Source organism: Biomphalaria glabrata, chromosome 2 (genome assembly GCF_947242115.1).
Source record: "Biomphalaria glabrata chromosome 2, xgBioGlab47.1, whole genome shotgun sequence".
Taxonomy (NCBI): domain Eukaryota; kingdom Metazoa; phylum Mollusca; class Gastropoda; family Planorbidae; genus Biomphalaria; species Biomphalaria glabrata.
In genome coordinates, this window is record NC_074712.1 from 30,979,618 (window position 1) to 30,998,113 (window position 18,496).

General features: G+C 34.9%; 1 protein-coding gene and 2 long non-coding RNA genes across 3 annotated transcripts in view; 2 read left to right on the top strand and 1 right to left on the bottom strand.

The window, feature by feature from the left end:
* Window positions 1-18,496, top strand: part of LOC106067605 (serine/threonine-protein phosphatase 6 regulatory ankyrin repeat subunit B-like) — an 85,607-nt gene that overhangs the window by 20,500 nt on the left and 46,611 nt on the right. Inside the window, exons 6-10 of the mRNA XM_056020029.1 lie at window positions 2,606-2,703; window positions 2,849-2,896; window positions 4,614-4,738; window positions 6,810-6,858; window positions 17,257-17,451. Of these exons, the coding sequence (XP_055876004.1) occupies window positions 2,606-2,703; window positions 2,849-2,896; window positions 4,614-4,738; window positions 6,810-6,858; window positions 17,257-17,451 (515 nt within the window). The remainder of the gene's footprint in view (window positions 1-2,605; window positions 2,704-2,848; window positions 2,897-4,613; window positions 4,739-6,809; window positions 6,859-17,256; window positions 17,452-18,496) is intronic.
* On the top strand, window positions 10,639-12,641 carry LOC129924563 (uncharacterized). The gene is made up of 3 exons (XR_008776550.1): window positions 10,639-10,850; window positions 12,136-12,203; window positions 12,534-12,641. It is a non-coding gene; the product is annotated as an uncharacterized LOC129924563 (long non-coding RNA).
* On the bottom strand, window positions 12,715-15,283 carry LOC129924562 (uncharacterized). Its single transcript, XR_008776549.1, has 3 exons — window positions 14,887-15,283; window positions 14,300-14,409; window positions 12,715-13,450 (listed from the first exon to the last, which is right to left on the bottom strand). It is a non-coding gene; the product is annotated as an uncharacterized LOC129924562 (long non-coding RNA).

The following is an 18,496-nucleotide window of genomic DNA, read 5'->3' on the forward strand; positions in this document are numbered from 1 at the left end:
TAAATACAGACCAACAACAGCCTTCCCCGCTTCGCCCCAGGACCCTATGGCAGTCTTCAGGCAGTACAAAAGACGGTTCCCTTAGTTCTCCACAATCACGTGATACACTGTTCTTTCCTCTATCCCAGCGTCTTCCTGTTCTCCTTCAATAGTGCGCTCGTGCGCACAACAAGCCCTGGTGCAAGGTAGAGTTACCACAACATTAGAGATGCGTACAATACACATATAATATTTTTTTGAGGGATTAAAAAACGTATAGGTCTGGACGAGAATAACAGAGGCGTGTTGTGATGGGGGGGGTGGCTGACACTTTAGAGCCAATCGTTCCGCGTGACACAAACTTTAGGGTCGTTTCTGCTTGCTGACAAACTGACCGACGATTGTGACAAGTCAAAAACTCGCTGTCAGAGTCACTCAAATTTATCACAGCATTAATTATTAATTATCTTTATTTATTTATTTTATTTTAATTATTTCCCCACCCTACCTCCAAATTCTTCACCCGCACCACCTTTTCCGCTCCAGGCTAGACTTAGTTGACCACATTGGAGATAGCTAGGCCACGTCTTTCGATTTATCTTCCCTTGATCGGGGCAAAGATACGCACAGACTCTTTGATCTTATCGGTAGGATGTCTGACAGCCGCAGTGGACACCACCTTGTGTGGAATGCAAGTCACTCCCCCCCCCCTTTCTCCCAATTCTCTCTTTGATCTAGGAGATTACTTGAGTCAAAGCGCCTCTCGACGCTCCCATCTTAAGTCTAATTCACCCACGTGTAAGATAATTCTTAGCCTAGGACATTTCCTGTTTCCGCCCACATTTTCCAGGCCTATATAAAGTAGATTCAAATCAAATCAGACCCTCTCATTTCTCATGCTATCTGAGCAATCGAGTCTGGACTACTTCATTTATTTTTACTCCTAGAGGAATACCTGGTGGTAAGCCGAACTTAATCACAAGTTCCATCTTAATTACTTTGTGCATATTTCCATTGGATATTATCATGTGTATTTTCCTTATTTCATTTATACTTAATTAGTGCATTGTGTATTTCTCACTGGCGTAAGTAGAAAACATAAACATGTCCTATGTATGTATTTATGTATTGCATTAATCTATTAATGCTACGTTGCTCAATTGATCGTTGATGCAACCCTGTATATATTTGTACATCTTATTTTATTTCCTTTATCTCGGTTGACCGCCTTGATAATTTTACTAGCGCATTAACACTGTGCTTAGAGAAGATATATGAATTATCTCCCTCTTTAGTCATTCTACTTTGACGAGAGTTGCTCCCCTTGAACGGACGCTGTCCATTCAAGCGCACTCCATTGTTCTCGTCCGACGGTCGTATGTAAACAAACCGTCATGGTCGCTGACCACCGCCCATCCCCCCCTTTTCTCTTTCAACTTGTGTTGTTTATTTGAGATTATTATTTCCCCTTCTATGTACATTTTTATATTGCTACTATCAGCCATCTATTTTCCAAATCCCATTTGTCATCATCTCCCCTTTATGCTCTAAAGCAATTTTACCAATCTGACGAATGCACCTCAGTCGAGGGCATCGATAAGATGCATGAGAGACATGTCCTAACTTGTCTTTATTTATCCGCAGCCTCTCTCAGGTGTCTGCCTATTTATTTGCTATTTGTTGTTCAGTGTCTACTCGACACCACTCAACTATTGCCTATGTGCTTAGTGCTATTCAGCACTGCACTTGCCTACTGAGATCTACTCAACTCTACTACTTGGCGCTATCGGCATTGCCCGCCTATTCGACAGCCCACCTGTCAACTTATTAGGTGCGACGTCCCTATAGACTCAGATCTGTGCGAGACGTCATAGCTACGCCAAACCCTCTGCAACTCACTGGACTAACCCTGTCAACTACGCTGCCCACGGCAGATCAGCTCTGCCCGCAGTAACCTTGTGCCCACGGTAGCCGGCCACCCGCCCTACTGTGCCCACTACAGATATTAGAACTTGGGATTGAGACTCCGCAAGAACTATATCACCGGCGTCCCTCTATCCGCTAGAGCGCCACCTCCAGCTGCAGAACCTCAAGCCAGGACACAGCCAGCTGCGACATCAACAGGAAAACCAGCTAAGTCAGAGGACAAAGTGACATACTCTCTTATTAGGTGCAAGAGTGATGATTAAATCTAGTAATATTTAGAGATAGATGCAAACCCTCCCCCTTTTTATTCTTATATGTATATTTATGTAAATAAATATTCTTCATTTTTAACTTTTGTATCTATCTTTCATTGCTTGTCTCGTTGCGTGTCTGCTCCCGATTCATATGCTGATAGGTTGGTGTGTGATAGCTTTAAAAATAATCATCCCCTGGACATTAAACGCGCCAAACACACGTCACATTTCCCCACTTGTCACAACGATAACAAAACCTTTCCATCTGACCTAAGATGTTGTAGTTTTATAAGAAATATCTTGACATTAAGGAAGTTTAAGCTCATCATGTCTCACTTAGTTCTATTGCTACTGCTATGTTTATGATTTTATGAGGAATATCTTGATGTCACAGCGATCAATGCTATGCATATCTCACCTATTTCTATCCTGCTGTTATGTTGCAGATAAATGTAGCCTAAACAGTGCTGACCACATGCTGAACGAAGTGGACGACGAAGGTAACGGACCTCTTCATTACGCGGTCCTGGATAATAAAACTGAGGTGAACACGGACAGTATAGACTCACTTTAGTGCTGATATTGTAGAATCAAAAATTTGATTAGGAAAAATCTGCAACATTTAAAATGATATTAGAGCTCTGACATTTTCTCCTTAGGATCTAAACAAGATTGTTGATTACTTTCAGGCAGTTCATGAGTTATTACAGCTGGGATGTTGTCCCAATTTGCAAAATGTAAGTGAATCAAAACAAGATCTAAACCAGTGGTTCCCAAATTATTTTGTCTCGTAGACCCCTTGCCATGTTTTCTGATTTTCGGTAGACCCCCTGCTTAACTTGTATTGCATTTTTGCACATTCATAAACTAATTTTTTAAACTAATTTCTAACTGCAATAGACACATTAATTAATTAGCCTTATGTATTATTGTAAAAGTTTTCGCAAAGAGCAGTTTCTCGTGTATTTCTTGAGCTTTCACATTTGGCTCAAATATTGGTCCTGCGGAGCTGTTTTCACTAACAGGAGAAGAGGCAAAGGTGAGTTACTGGCGCCTAAACCAGTAAGCTTAGGGCAGGAGGGACTCATTAGCCTTGGCTTGCAGCCCACCTAGCCGAAGGAAAATAGAATTCAAACCTCTGCTGCTTTTTAGCTATACATCCAAACACGGGAAAGGCTTCGTGGGTCAGCCCTGGGGAAAAATATGGAGCTGAAGACCAATAGGTAGTTTGCAGCTTTAATGCTCATCCCACCGATGTGCCCTTGAACTGTAGTGTTACTCAAAGAAATTCGTTTCATAATATCAGATGAAGGTTTGTGTAAAACAGTTTTTAAAACTACTCCAAGGACTGGTAAAATCAATGTTTTATCTATAATGTTTTTCGTATTCGGCTATAGGTATAGAGATCTTGTAAGACGCTCACAAACCACCATCTTTTCTATATGATGTTGAAGAAAGATTTTGTGGATCTATTCTGACATTTTTTTCTCACTTTTATCTTTTTATCAGGGTGGCACCGTCTCAAATAATGCTCAAGATTAATTGATTTCATATAAAGACTCTTATTATAGACAATCGCTTATTTAACAAGGAAATAAATAATCAACGCTTTAAAATCAAGATTTCTTTTTGTTAAATATTAGTTACATGTAGACAAAATTAACTATTTAGATTAGTATTGTAATTAAATACGACTATTTTACTTTTGAATTTATAATGTTTGAATTTGTATTTATAACTATGTTACAAATAATTTATAAGTGTTTGAAATAGTTACATTAATGGGGTGTGAAAATTAAAGTCATAGACCCCCATGAACATCTCATAGACCCCCAATTTACTTTTTCCCTTTCGTGGACCCCTTGGAAGTCTTCGTAGACCCCTGGGGGTCTATATAGACCACTTTGGGAATCACTGATCTAAACTATAATTTCTCAATAATTGGTTGAGCTATTTGAAATAACAATATTACAAACTCACAAGGAGAATCGAATTTAAATACTCGACATATCTACTTATATTTCATTGTTACTCAGCTCGTATAAATACACAATGTAACATTTTTGATGACTTCCTGCGGATGGTGGAAGTTTTTAATGTCATTCTGCCCTGTTTCGTACTAGTGTGGCGTGTATTCAAAGTCAGTATATCCCTATAATGTGTGATGTAGAAATGGTGTCTGAATTTCCCTAAAAATTTAGAATTCTTTGCTATGTGATTTGTTTGGGAATCCACATATTAATTTATATCTTCTGATGTAAAGTAAAAAAAAGTTAAGGCTTCTGGTGAAAACATATGCATGATAGTCGGCTGCTGAGATACAATGAATATTTTCTTTATAAATATTTAGACATGCATAAGCATAGTGACTAAAAACGTATTGCACATTATGTAAAGTAAAGGACAGAATGACAAACTTATTTCTTATAATCGCACTCGTATATTCCATTCTAGAATCACTCCATGACTCCCTTACACTTCTGTGCCATTGACGGTGACGTCAATTTAGTGACGCTATTGTCCAGTTATTTGGCGAATTTAGAATTGAATGATTTAAAAGGTCAAACTCCTTTACACAAGTGAGTACATTGTATATCTCTTAGAAGTATCTTGACGCAATAAAATAATTGTATACATCTTTTAAGAGCAAGGCCACGTAAAGAAATAGTAAGTGCACCTCTCTCTCTCTCTCTCTTTGTCTCTCTCTGTATATATATATATATATATATACTAGCCTGACATTACCCGCGGCCTGCGGGTCTAAGTTTGTGTTTACTAATCTAGTGGATTGGATTTAGATGTATGTTAAACGTAGCTAATGATCCTTTCAAGTTTTTTCTCTTTCGCTACGAAAATAAAATTAGGTTTGCGAAAATGGGTTTACCCGAAGCCGATACATTCATATCTATTAAAAACGAAAAGAGCGATAGCTTTGTTAAATGAATGGGATTATAAAGTGAACAGTTAAACGAAATAATTTTTAGTACGCGATTCATGAATGTATATAGATCTAGGCCTATCTCAACTCGGCTTCGCAGCTTTCGTAAACGAATGTAGTACTTTAATACAAAACATTTTTTACATAAAATCATTCGCTCTAAATGTAAATAGCTTTAAACGTCTTGACATGCTTTTCCGTAACTTGCAGCACCATTATGTCGCGTAGTGATACAAATGAACTGAACGTCAGAGGTCATATATCGCCCATTATAAAGGCCTATTATTAAACTAATAAACTACTTACATAATACAATTTACTTTCCAATGTATTCTTTTAAAAATCATTTAAGCCTACAGTTACAGATTCGGTTTAATTTTAAATCTTTATTTTCAATTTAATTTTTTCTTAAAGATTTACTTATGCGTATTTAGACCTCTTAGCAACTTAGCTACGAAATGATGAATGAAACACGGCTAGTGTATCTAGGTCAACACATTACACCTAGGTCGACACAAGCTCACATCACAGTGTTTATAGTCTTTTACTATAATAGGTTCAACGTTTTTATCTATTGACTAGACTACTGTGGCATTCAAATTGTTTAGTTGCTAAATCTAGAGCTACATAAAATTAAACTAACAATGTTATATAAACAATTACATTCACGCGTTCGATTTGATTATAAAATATATTTTATTGCTTTTTGTCAAGGCGACTCAAGGCAACACGTATTGAGGTCATGAACTTTCGGCTCTAAATAAAATTAAAAACAGATGTTGGCTTTTGACTAATAAATTGAATAAACTCTACTTTGCTTTATATTTAGATCATTGAGAGCTCAATATTTTACTCTCTTAAATATACGTTTGACTATACTTTTAATTAAGAATACACATTTTAAAAATAAATCTAAGTCGCCTCTAAGACCTACTTCATTTCTTTGATCTAGTCTAGACTGGAACTCTTATAATTTTAAAGATTCAGTTTCAGGCGTGAGTTTATTCAATAATCAAGACAGCGAGATCTATACTAGATTATATCTTTCAGCGAGATCTATACTAGATTATATCTTTCAGCGAGATCTATACTAGATTATATCTTTAATAATTATAAATCTACACTATTATACAGAAAACATTTCAACTTCTATTGGTAGGTACTATTAGTCTAAACAGAGCTTACATAACGGAATAAATGCATGCTATTTGTAGAAAGAAAAACCCGAGCAAGGTGAAATTAAGGCTAGTTATAGATATAGTTTAGTTTCGAAGTTTTGTACGAAATTAAAACGTAATTAGCTTATATTTGTAACAGACAAATTACTTAATTGATTGTTGGTGATTATTTTGTTTGATATCGAAATAAGGGGAATAAATGCTACTTAATGAGACATGTGGATGTTTAGCATTGATTTAATTCCCTTATTACATTTTGACACGTTTTTTCTCCCACTTCGCATTCTCAGATCAAGTTGAAATTTCGCATAATTATTCATAGTCGATGGCAAGACACGAATCAATTCAAAAATTAACCACTTAGTTAATCATTTAGTATTAATTAATTAATCTAGTTTTATGTAGCAAAAAGGGAACTAAACCATGTAACTTTGAGCAGTAAATGACATTGATTAGCGGTTCTTTCCCTTAGATAAGCTTTGTTTTTAAAAAGTTTTTTTTTCTATTGCTTGTTTGTTTTCTCTTTCTTTCCAGAGCCTCAGAACACAACAGGTTAGGAGTTGTAGAGGTACTCTTACAACTGGTAGGTACTCTTACAACTGGTAGGTACTCTTACAACTGGTAAGCTCAATTATATCAATGCTTTGTATTTTGTATAATAAAGTTTCTTTTTTTTTTTTTGGTAAATTGTCATCATGAACATCATTCTCAGCATCAGCAGCAACAGCAGCAACAGCAGCAGTAGTATAATTGTCATCATCATCATCTTTAGTATAAATTATCATTATTATGTAACCCAGTTTGAGTGACTGAGAAAAAATTCCCTGTTGGTCATAGTACTTGACAGGTTCCTGTTGGTCATTGTACTTGACAGGTCCCTGTTGGTCATTGTATTTGATACGTCTCTCTTGATCATTGTACTTGACAGGTCCCTGTTGGTCAATGTACTTGCCAGGTCCCTATTTATCAATGTACTTGAGGTCCCTGTTGGTCAATGTACTTGAGGTCCCTGTCAGTCAATGTACTTGAGGTCCCTGTTGGTCAATGTACTTGAGGTCCCTGTTGGTCAATGTACTTGAGGTCCCTGTTGGTCATTGTACTTGTCATGTCCCTGTTTCATACATTATTCGGAAATCGGATGTGAAGTTGGAACAATTTTAAAGTAGAAAATGATTCAAATAATACAAGTTCTACATAGCTAAATCTACATTGATACATCTACACCACTAGATCTACATTGATACATCTACACCACTAGATCTACATAGCTAGATCTACATTGATACATCTACACCACTAGATCTACATTGATACATCTACACCACTAGATCTACATAGCTGCTTGATTTATCATCTACATCGCTTGTAAAATACAATTCTGGACCACACAAGACTTCCCGTGATATGAGTAACACAAAGCATTTCAAACCCTGTGAGCTATTTTTTTCTATAAAGAAACATTTCAAGATGAGCTCTTTATAGAGACCTATACAGATGTAAGACGAATCGTAACTTATTATCATGGTATACATTTAAGTAAAAGCTCTCAAACGTACAAGAAAATTATAAAAGGGTTTAAAAAAAAACAACAGCAGCAAAATCAAATAGAAGAGATCCATTTTTATATTTGATCAGATGACACAAATCATTGTAATCCAATGCAAACGTTTTATAAAGTCGAGACGCCCTCTTAATTAATAACACAATCTTATAGAATTATGTATAATGTCTTGAGTCCGTGCTGGTGAGCAGCCCTGCCTAACGGATGAAAAGCCAATCGCGGCTTTTTATGTGTGCGACACTATATCAGCACGAATCTCATGCATAATAAATAACATAACAACATAAATGGGGATGACATATACCAAACGAATGATCTGCACCTTAACAAAGTCAAATGTCAGGTCCCGAGTGACATATGTGTGGCAGTGCTCCAACATATCCCATGAATGGCCTCAGGTTCCGCATACCAAACAAAACATTAGAATCATTTAGTTTAAAAACTTGTACTTAATAGACTGTTTCGTCCATCGAAAGCAGGTTTTAAAAGACCCCATCTCCCCTGTCTGATCAATAGACTTTCTAGTGTTTGTCTTTGGGGAATTCCCGTAAATAAACCCAGAAAATGTGTTTCATTAACCTATTGCCGGAGAGCCTGACATCATGTCAATAATTAAGTAGACAAAGCTGTTATCTCCTCTTCTGTCACCCTGACTAACCAAACTGGAATTAAATTTTTTTTAAAAACTAATATATCCCCTCAGAAAATATATTACAAAATACTGAGATAGGATGTAACGACAGAAGAGACATCGAGTATTGGTGTAGTCATGTAATCACTGGCTTATCCTGTGGCCTCCACTAGCCACAGTTAGGTTGGATTTAGTCTGAGAAATAAAGCGCGAAGTGTTTCTAGTTGTTCTCAACCCTTATCTTTGTTTCAGCTGACCTATGTTTATTTTCGCGAAGTGTTTCTAGTTGTTCTCAACCCTTATCTTTGTTTGAGCTGACCTATATTTATTTTCGCGAAGTGTTTCTAGTTGTTCTCAACCCTTATCTTTGTTTGAGCTGACCTATGTTTATTTTCGCGAAGTGTTTCTAGTTGTTCTCAACCCTTATCTTTGTTTGAGCTGACCTATATTTATTTTCGCGAAGTGTTTCTAGTTGTTCTCAACCCTTATCTTTGTTTGAGCTGACCTATATTTATTTTCGCTAAGTGTTTCTAGTTGTTCTCAACCCTTATCTTTGTTTGAGCTGACCTATATTTATTTTCGCGAAGTGTTTCTAGTTGTTCTCAACCCTTATCTTTGTTTGAGCTGACCTATATTTATTTTCGCGAAGTGTTTCTAGTTGTTCTCAACCCTTATCTTTGTTTGAGCTGACCTATATTTATTTTCGCGAAGTGTTTCTAGTTGTTCTCAACCCTTATCTTTGTTTGAGCTGACCTATGTTTATTTTCGCGAAGTGTTTCTAGTTGTTCTCAACCCTTATCTTTGTTTGAGCTGACCTATGTTTATTTTCGCGAAGTGTTTCTAGTTGTTCTCAACCCTTATCTTTGTTTGAGCTGACCTATGTTTATTTTCGCGAAGTGAAACAAGATCATGGCTATAACTAACAAACTTATTGGATTATAACGTGAAGTCACAGATACATAACTACAGTAACAAGTCATTTTCTTTGATCACAAATTTATTGATTACCTCAACACAATTAAAGTTAGCAATAAGTCAAAGTTTGACATGCAATAATGAAAGAATATACGAAGCGTAAAGCCTCTCCAGTTTGAGACTGGGGGGAGGGGGAGAGGGGCCCTTCCCATTTGCCACTACCCAGAAGTTGCTTCTAAAAGAGTTTCCAGTTACTTTGGAATTGAAAACCCTATAGCATTACACACAGATTAGAATCATTATTTGCCGGTCACTAGTGCAAGGCTGGATGAGCCATTCTTTACAAAACACCATGAAAGCGATGCCAATGCTGTCATTGGCTCGTGTCCCTTTGTAAGCTCAACATAGCAATGGACCTAATCATTTAATTGGAACACTCAATGAATTGTTTAATTGACATTGAAATCTCCGTAAACGAGAGAGCGGCTGGGGGATAGAGTGTAGGGGCACATCGCAAATATTTGTAACGTCAGGAGAAACGGTTTTAATTGACAGCTTCAATCAGCTTTAATGTTAAAGTGGGTCTATGCTTAAGTTTGTTTGCGGGAGAGTGTATTCGTCTGAAAAGGTGATCTTGGCCTCCTTCAGTCCTAGAACGACTATGGTTCATCTCGCACACTTCCTAATGTGGCTGTGGAGCCCTACTTCGGAGAGACACTCCCGTCCATATATAGTGCAGGTTAAGGTGGCTTTTACTTTGTTGGTAGAGGAGCTGGCCATTTTTCTTCGAGAGCTGAGGCCCATGTCATCGAAAGTCTACGGAGAGATGAGATGAGGGAATGTTGTATTCATATACTATCATTAACTCGGAAGACATAGAGATAAGATAGCAAAATACGATTACGAATAATGCCAGAGTTTTTAAAATTTACATAAAGAAATTCTATTCCTTATAATTTTAATTTTAAAATGTCCCAACAGCTATTTGTGTGTATTAAAAGCTAGACAATAATTTTGCACTGATGAAGAAATCTCTATGACTTCATTTTCCCATCATTGTCCATATCTGGTAATAATCTTTAGACTTATATTGTAACGTCGTGTCTTGATTAATGAGTATATCTTTGAAGCAAATAATTCACAGAACACATCCAAGAATAGAGAGTCCGAAATACTTTTATTAATAAATTCAATAAGAATTGCGCACAATTTTCTATTTCACTTTTGAATCACAATCCAATAAGCTAAACCATAGACTATATATTACATGGACTGCCAACTCTACGCACTAAGCCTATATTTTTCAATAAACAAGTCCCGTTCACGGAGGCGTCCTTGGTTGCGTGGTAAATTGACTTCCGGTAGATTTTATTTTTACGTATAAAGAAACCATTCTCGAAGATTTTTACCACCACTTTTACAGCAAATCATGAATGGAAACTGAATTGTTAAAGAAGATGTTACAGAGGTAAGTGTGCACAAATCAATTTCTGACTTAGATCTATAACTGTAAAGCTTTATAGCTGATTTTCTTAGCCAATATAGACTAATTAGCCAAGCCTGTATTTCGTGTATTTTCTTGTTTACGACATTGATTGAATTGAGGTTCTTGTGAGAGCATAGCCTATATATATATATAAACCAAATAGTAAGACTTATTCAGAAGGATAACCCGGTACATTTAGATCTATATGCTCTTACTATAATAGGCTAAAATGACCTTTCGTTTATAAGTTGTAAAAAAGTCCTATATTATGTGTAGGCCTAAAGTAAAAGTAATAAGTCTAGATGTAAAGTTTTCTCCGAGTTGAAAAATGTAAGAAAAGTATGTTTGGCATTTAGATGCTGTCGTTGATAAAATAGAAAAAGTACATTCTGTGATGTTTTATGGCAAGTTATTATAACACGGTGCAGGACAGGCCACTGTCCTGTTGCCTCATGTTTCTCACGGCTATGGCCAAATTTCGAATCCTGGTGCCCCCGTGCCTCATTTTCTGTTTGACTGCCCCAGACTTGCTGATCTCCGTCTCAACAGGTCAGAACAAAAAATTCTCAATCTGTATGGTGACATGTATGCACTACGCAATACAGCAGGGTTTCTGCCCAGGGCTTTTGCAAGAGAAGATTTGAGCCTCTCAAGCCCTCACTCAAATGGAGTTTGATGATGTTGATTTTTTATGCCCTTTTTCTGTCTTGGTGAGAGTTATTGTAAGACTGAACTATTGATCTGCAGCTGTCGAAGTATTGACTAGCCTTTGTAATAATTACTGCGAAAGGTAGTGAGAGCAGCATCGTCGTCAAACATCAGTTCCCTAATCAGGTTATGTAGTTTCCTCGTTTTGGCCAAGCCAGTTTAAGAAGCCTTCCATCCGATCTACTGTGGATATATAGGGCCTACTCCATCTTCCAAGGCGCTATGAGAGTACAGACGAAACCATTCCGAATAGTGTTGATGGCCAAAACCCATCCTTGTTTTACCCTGCTCTTGATAGATAATACCGGTACCTAAAAGTCTTAGATGAAGAACTGTCAAACTTTACAGTTCATATCATGTGAAGCTAACAGTAGTTTCAATAGCTTATTTGGACAGACAATTTTCACTAGTAAAAACTACTTCTGCTTAGTGTGAGCATATTGCTAAATGAAGTTCATATTTCTATTACTTTCTACTCAAGTCACCCAAGAGAACTTTTATTTAAAGCGAAAACTTTTTATAATGCATTTTTCGTTGTTTTTGTTTTTTTTTACTTAAGGAGCATACTACTTCCACAAACCTGATTTGATTGTCACTAACTTTCAAATTGGAAGGGATCTACTACAAGTGAGATTTTTTTTTTACTTTCTCCAATAACATTCTGTTATCAATACATGTATCACTTTAAATTACTTGTAATTGTGAAATAATAGGTAAAAAATCTCCTTAAGTACATGTTATATTTAATCCTATGCATAAAATTTATTTACATAAAAAAAAATCATTAAAGCAGGCCTAATTGTAGAGAAAAAATTATTTCTTGTGATTGCATTGAAATCAACTTTAAAGATGCTGTCCATTGTTGTAACATAAAGTAGTCTTACATTTTTTAATTAGCAAATATATATATTTATAACATGTCTAAACTAGTTTGAATTTCTTTTCTTTTTTTCTCAGCTGCTCATGAATTTCGAGATTTTACATCTAATAGAGGAACAAATTTTATCTGCTTCCACTTAGCCAAACAGCATGGAAATATGCTATTGTAATGAGTAGAAGATATTTGTCATTTAGAGTATCATGCAACAGCTAATTATCAGTCCACACATTTCAAGATGAGGAAAAGAACAGTATAAGCTACATTCATTGATGCATTATTTATACAAAAATGTATAGTCAACCCAGTCATCACTCCATTTTTTTATGAAGCCAGTTACAGTTACCATGAAGGGATGAAATTTCAGATAATATTTTGTTTATTTCATGAAATGAGAATAGGCCTACATCAGAAATTGAGATGGTCATCTTCAGTATTTAATGTTTCATCTAAAAATGATAATTATATTAATACATATTTGATGTACAAACAAATGAAAACCATTCAAACACTTTTTTTTTGTGAAGTATAGATGATTAAACTTGTAAGTGTTTGAACAATACTACATCGACATTAACTTATTATTATAGACTTTTTACAGGAATGTATCGTAAGCTGGACTGAAAGAGAAAGTTGCTATAATTTAAATAATAAAATTTAATAGTTTGAACATGTAACTAAAAATTGAATAATGCTAACATTTATTGACAAGTGAATATTGGTAATGATGTGCTTTCTATTTTAATAAGTCAATAATATTAGTAAGAACAATATTATCTTCCCTTTCTTAATATTATAAACACAATATTTCCTGAAAAGATTTGTTTAAATTATAGAAATAATGCTCAAGTCTTCAGAAATGGTAGTTTTCAGAATCATCAAATCAAGGACAACATAGTATTCATGAACTTCCAGCTATCAGCAAGCTCCTAGTAGGTATTATGGAGCATATTCTCCTTCAACTCAGAGGATCACAGGCACTGGACAAATTCTAGTACTGTTGATGGAATAGAAACAACATACATTAAATTCATAACAAGTCACCAATTCAATCTTAGTTTCATATAGTACCAAACTTCCATATGTTCAAGTCCTTTACGGATAAAATCAATTCTGAAAACATCTAACAAAACAGTTCCTTAAAAAGTATATTAGGAGTATAGTAAAGTATATTAGAGGTTTTACACAAAAAATGCTATGGGAACATATTATGAAACTAAAATATTACAAAAAAAAAGGAATAGTATAATAATAACAATATTTAATCTTTGACATTATATTCAGTAATATTATGAAAATTTAATGAATGATTAAATGCACTTGAAAGTGAAGAGAACAGATTTTTAAAAAAATTCAGGAAATTTTCTGCACAAGCATGCTGAGGTAACCCAAATAAAGAGAGTCATTGAATATTGTACTGAGTGTTTGAAACATAATTTTTTACTGCATACATTAAATTATAAACATATCTTTGCAAATTTAAAGGGAGAATTTGAAGACAGCTTTTATTCTTTTTGCACTAAGATAAAAGTATTAAATTTTAAGCTGCCCTACTTACTGAAAGGAGGCCTGATGGCTTAGCGGTAAAGCGCTTGGCTTCCGAACCGGGGACCAGGGTTCAAATCCTGGTGTAGACTGGAATTTTTAATTTGAGTCTGAGTCCACTCAGCTCTAATGGGTACCTGACATTAGTTGGGGAAAGTAATGGCGGTTGGTCACTGTGCTGGCCACATGACACCCTCGTTAACCGTAGGCAACAGAATGGTCAGAAACAGATGATCTTTACATCATCTGCCCTATCGATCACAAGGTCTGAAAGGGAAACTTTACTTTTTTTTTTACTTACTGGAAGTTTCGTAGGAAGAGTTTCTGGCATAACAAGTGAGTTTTGTGGCATTCATCCTATTGATAAACTCTTAGAAATAAGAAAGCATCATTTCTTCTTGAAATATACATCTGCGGAAAAGAAAAGAACAATTGCTTTTAATGTGAGCAATAATAAAATTCTAATTAAATTTTAAAAATCTCCAAAATATTTATAGTGACTTAGTTCAAAGAATTATGTAAAGACTTTCTTTAAGCATTTTCTCAACTCATCTGACATCCTTTTCCACCAAGATAACTGGTTAATCTGTATTTCTAATTGAGAATTGTTGCATAATATATTTAATTCTTATGCAAGAAAGTATAATTTGAAGGAAAACACCTTAGATAACAAAAGAGTGGTATTGGCCTGCATGAGAAAATTATCACTTTAGAAATACCCTGCACAGGCTGGAGGGAATATAATATGTTTTATTTACAACATAACAACAATATTGTGTAAATATTCACCTATAAGTTAGCTTTAAATAAAATAGCACATGGATTCTTACAATTAAAATAGACTTACATAACGTTTAAAAATAAATGATTAATTACTTAAAAACTTACTGTTAAATGTATTTATACAGCTTCTGGCACTGTGTGAAAACTCCTTTGAAAACAATAAGAGCATATTGTGGCAGTATCTATGTAAATACTTGATTCCACACATTGAATGGTAGCAATAAGAGCCCTTTGGGTACCTTTCAACATCCTTTGTGTACTTCTTTGGTAGTTAAGAGAAAAGTTAAGATCTAGATCTACAGTAAATAAATAGCACAATTTGGTACCTATTGCCTACTAGAATATGTGAGAATAATGAAAAACGAAAATAGAACCGATTAGAATGTCTAGTTTAATCTAGTACAGTTGTTTATATCTAGGCAAGATATGAGTTGTGATCAAAAGAACTAGATCTAGTACATGAGTAGGGCCTATGTTAATGGGCATGGCTGTAGATAGTAGTATTGCTCATCAGAAACATTAAATATGTAGTGTATAAATCACAAATGGGAATAGATCTAGATACAGATTCTAGATCTAGATCTTATAACTTTGTCTTTATTATAAGTATAAGAGTCTATGTCTATTATTATCATATAAAATATAGACATAAACTAGATATAGATTAGAGTCGTTAGTAAAGATAAAGTAGATCTTCAAATAGTTTAAAGAACGATCTGTGACACTGTGAGCCAAGCACTTCCATTCATGATTCACATATGAATAATGAAGAAGCTAAGGCTAAGGCGCCTAAGGGCTAAGTAAGACGAAGTTTAAGTTAACAAGTCAGGAAGTCAGATTAAAATTAATCATCATGATCAAGGTAAGATGAAGCTGAACATCTAGACTTGAAATTATCCTAGATCTAGTCTAGAGTCAACTAAAGCTAGATTCTATATAATAGGGGGCCTATATAGATTCTATATCTTCATTCTCTGGGTTTATCAGACACACAAAGATGATGAATCTAGAGACTCGACGTTCATAATATTTTTAGTCATAATTTTGTTAAAAGTACTATAGGCATAGCCAGATTTTTTATAAAAACAAATTATTATTTTACAAACTTAAAAATGGGCATTTACATAAATAGTGTTTAGTGTTCTATTATATATATATATATATATATATATATATATATATATATATATATATATATATATATATAGTAGTGTAGTAGTGTGTTGTGTGTAAGTTCGTATTTGTAGATAAAGTTTATAGCCATAGGTCACTACATCTGGGTGAAAGTCTACATGTTTATGTGTACAATCACTTTCTAGTGAAGTAGAGCCTAAATGATTCTAAAATTTTATTGGGCGAATATATTCGAAACAATATCAGATCTTTTTATAGCTTTTAGAAGAATTGGATGTTATTTGGGATTCTAGTTAGTTAAAAAAAAAAAAAACACTAAAAACTTGAAGGCCGAAATTTTTATGCAGATTTTTCAGTTAGTCATACATACATCGTTGATTTTTTTTTATGGTTGATTTTCCATTACTATAGATAAAAATGCACATTATCTTGAAATTAAAATCAAATTGAATAAAAAAAATATTTGTAGATCTGAACAAAAGTTGGTATAGATGTAAGATTGTAGGCTTAAAATTATTGACTCACTATATTGTTAATTTATTTAGACTGACTCATTCACAGACTTAACTTAGGCCTGTATCACCCATTATATACAAAATTAATAAATGACACTCTCAGAAATGTATTGACTCTTTCAGTAAATCGCTTATCACATTTAAAATATACATTGTAAAAATAATGATAATAATTATCAAATGTGATGAAAAAAAAAAAGAAAAACAAATAATCCAAACTGGCAGCACCAATTAGCAGACAATTAATGTCGTAAACAAGAATACACGAAATACAGGCTTGGCTAATTATCTATATTGGCTAAGAAAATCAGTTACAAAGCTTTATAGTCATAGATCTAAGTCACAAATTGATTTGTGCACACTTACCTCTGTTAGATCGTATATGACAATTAAGTTTCCATTTATGATTTGCTGTAAAATTGATGGTAAAAATCTTCGGGAATAGTTTCTTTATATAGTAACAAATTCTACCGGAAGTCAATTTACCACGCAACCAAGGACGCCTCGGTGAAAGGAACTTATGCTTAGTTTCCTTAGTGTTGGCAGTCCATGTAATATATAGTCTATGGCTAAACTAGTAATATGACTTGAACAAGCCGACTCTTTCTACTAGGTTACCTCCTTTTGTGTAATGTTTTCAAACTTAGGTAAGTCTATCGGAGTAGGAGATAACTTTGAATAGACCGTATGATGGACTTTTTTGTTTTCCAATGACGTAACAGGTTTAAAAGTAGATTAATTCCCTTTTGCACTGTGACCTTCCTAATGACTATACGAAGATTAATCTAATTTATCAAGACTTACTTTTGTTTGTGTTTTAAATCAGGGAGCCGACATTGACACACAAGACAACAAAATGTACACACCTCTGATGATTGCATGTCATAAAGGTTATGTTGAACTGGTCAAGCTGTTGTTGAAACATGGCGCGGAAACCAGCAAGAAAAATAACTTGAGCCAGACGTGTCTGCAAGTGGCGACCATTCGAAGCCAGTATGACGTTGTGCAAGTCCTCCTGTCGGTCAGTTCAAACTTACTTGAATGTTGTCCATTTAAAACTTGCTAACTGGTGGTCGCCTTGGGAAATACAATCTTTTCTAGGGGAAATAATGAAATGTGATGTTTGTCTCTGTGGAAACAGAGTTATTCAACTTTTTTTCTTTCTTAATTCCTCGCAGCTCACCCAATCTGTCAGATCACCAATCTACACTGACAGGTCATTCTGTTATTACAGAAAATTATTTACACACACCCCTTGCAGGGCCGGCCTTAGGCATAGGCACACTAGGTAGCCGACGTGGGACTTCAATTCGTGGCGGAATCGCACAGGACTAAACAAAATTTTGAGAAAAAATTGTGAAACGTGGATCAGATCTCAAACATAGTATGACTATGACTATGACTATGACTATGACTATGACTGACTATGACTATGACTGACTATGACTAAGACTATGACTATGACTGACCATGACTGTGACTATGATTATGACTGACTATGACTGTGACTATGACTATGACTATGACTAACACTATGACTGACTATGACTGTGAATATAACTCTGACTATGACTGTGACTATGACTATGACTATGACTATGACTCTGTAACTTGAACGGAAATTGTGATAGAACCTATATGAATTTTGTATTTTTTTTTAACTAGAGATATAGACGGGCAGGTTTTTAATAAATTGCGTAATTTTATTTTTGCACTCTTTTTTTTTTTTGTTATTTCATTTAGGGCGACCGAATACACTTAGCTTGGGACTTCCAATTATCTAAGGCTGGCCCTGTCCCGTGTTTTACTCCAGGCCTTTATTTCATTGCTGCGTTAGGAGAAGTATGATAAGTAGTGGTGGCTAGTCCAGGAACCTGCTATTTACATAATACTTTTTTTTTTAAAGCGAAGGTCTCTTTTTTTTTCATTCTTAAGGACATGAACATTTTCGACCCTAGTATGTATCACAAAGCCCATCATCGCAAACAGAGTCATTGAGTCACCCGACAATCTACGGGCTCATTATGCATGGTGAGCAGATATCGCCACGGGCCGGATATCACCAC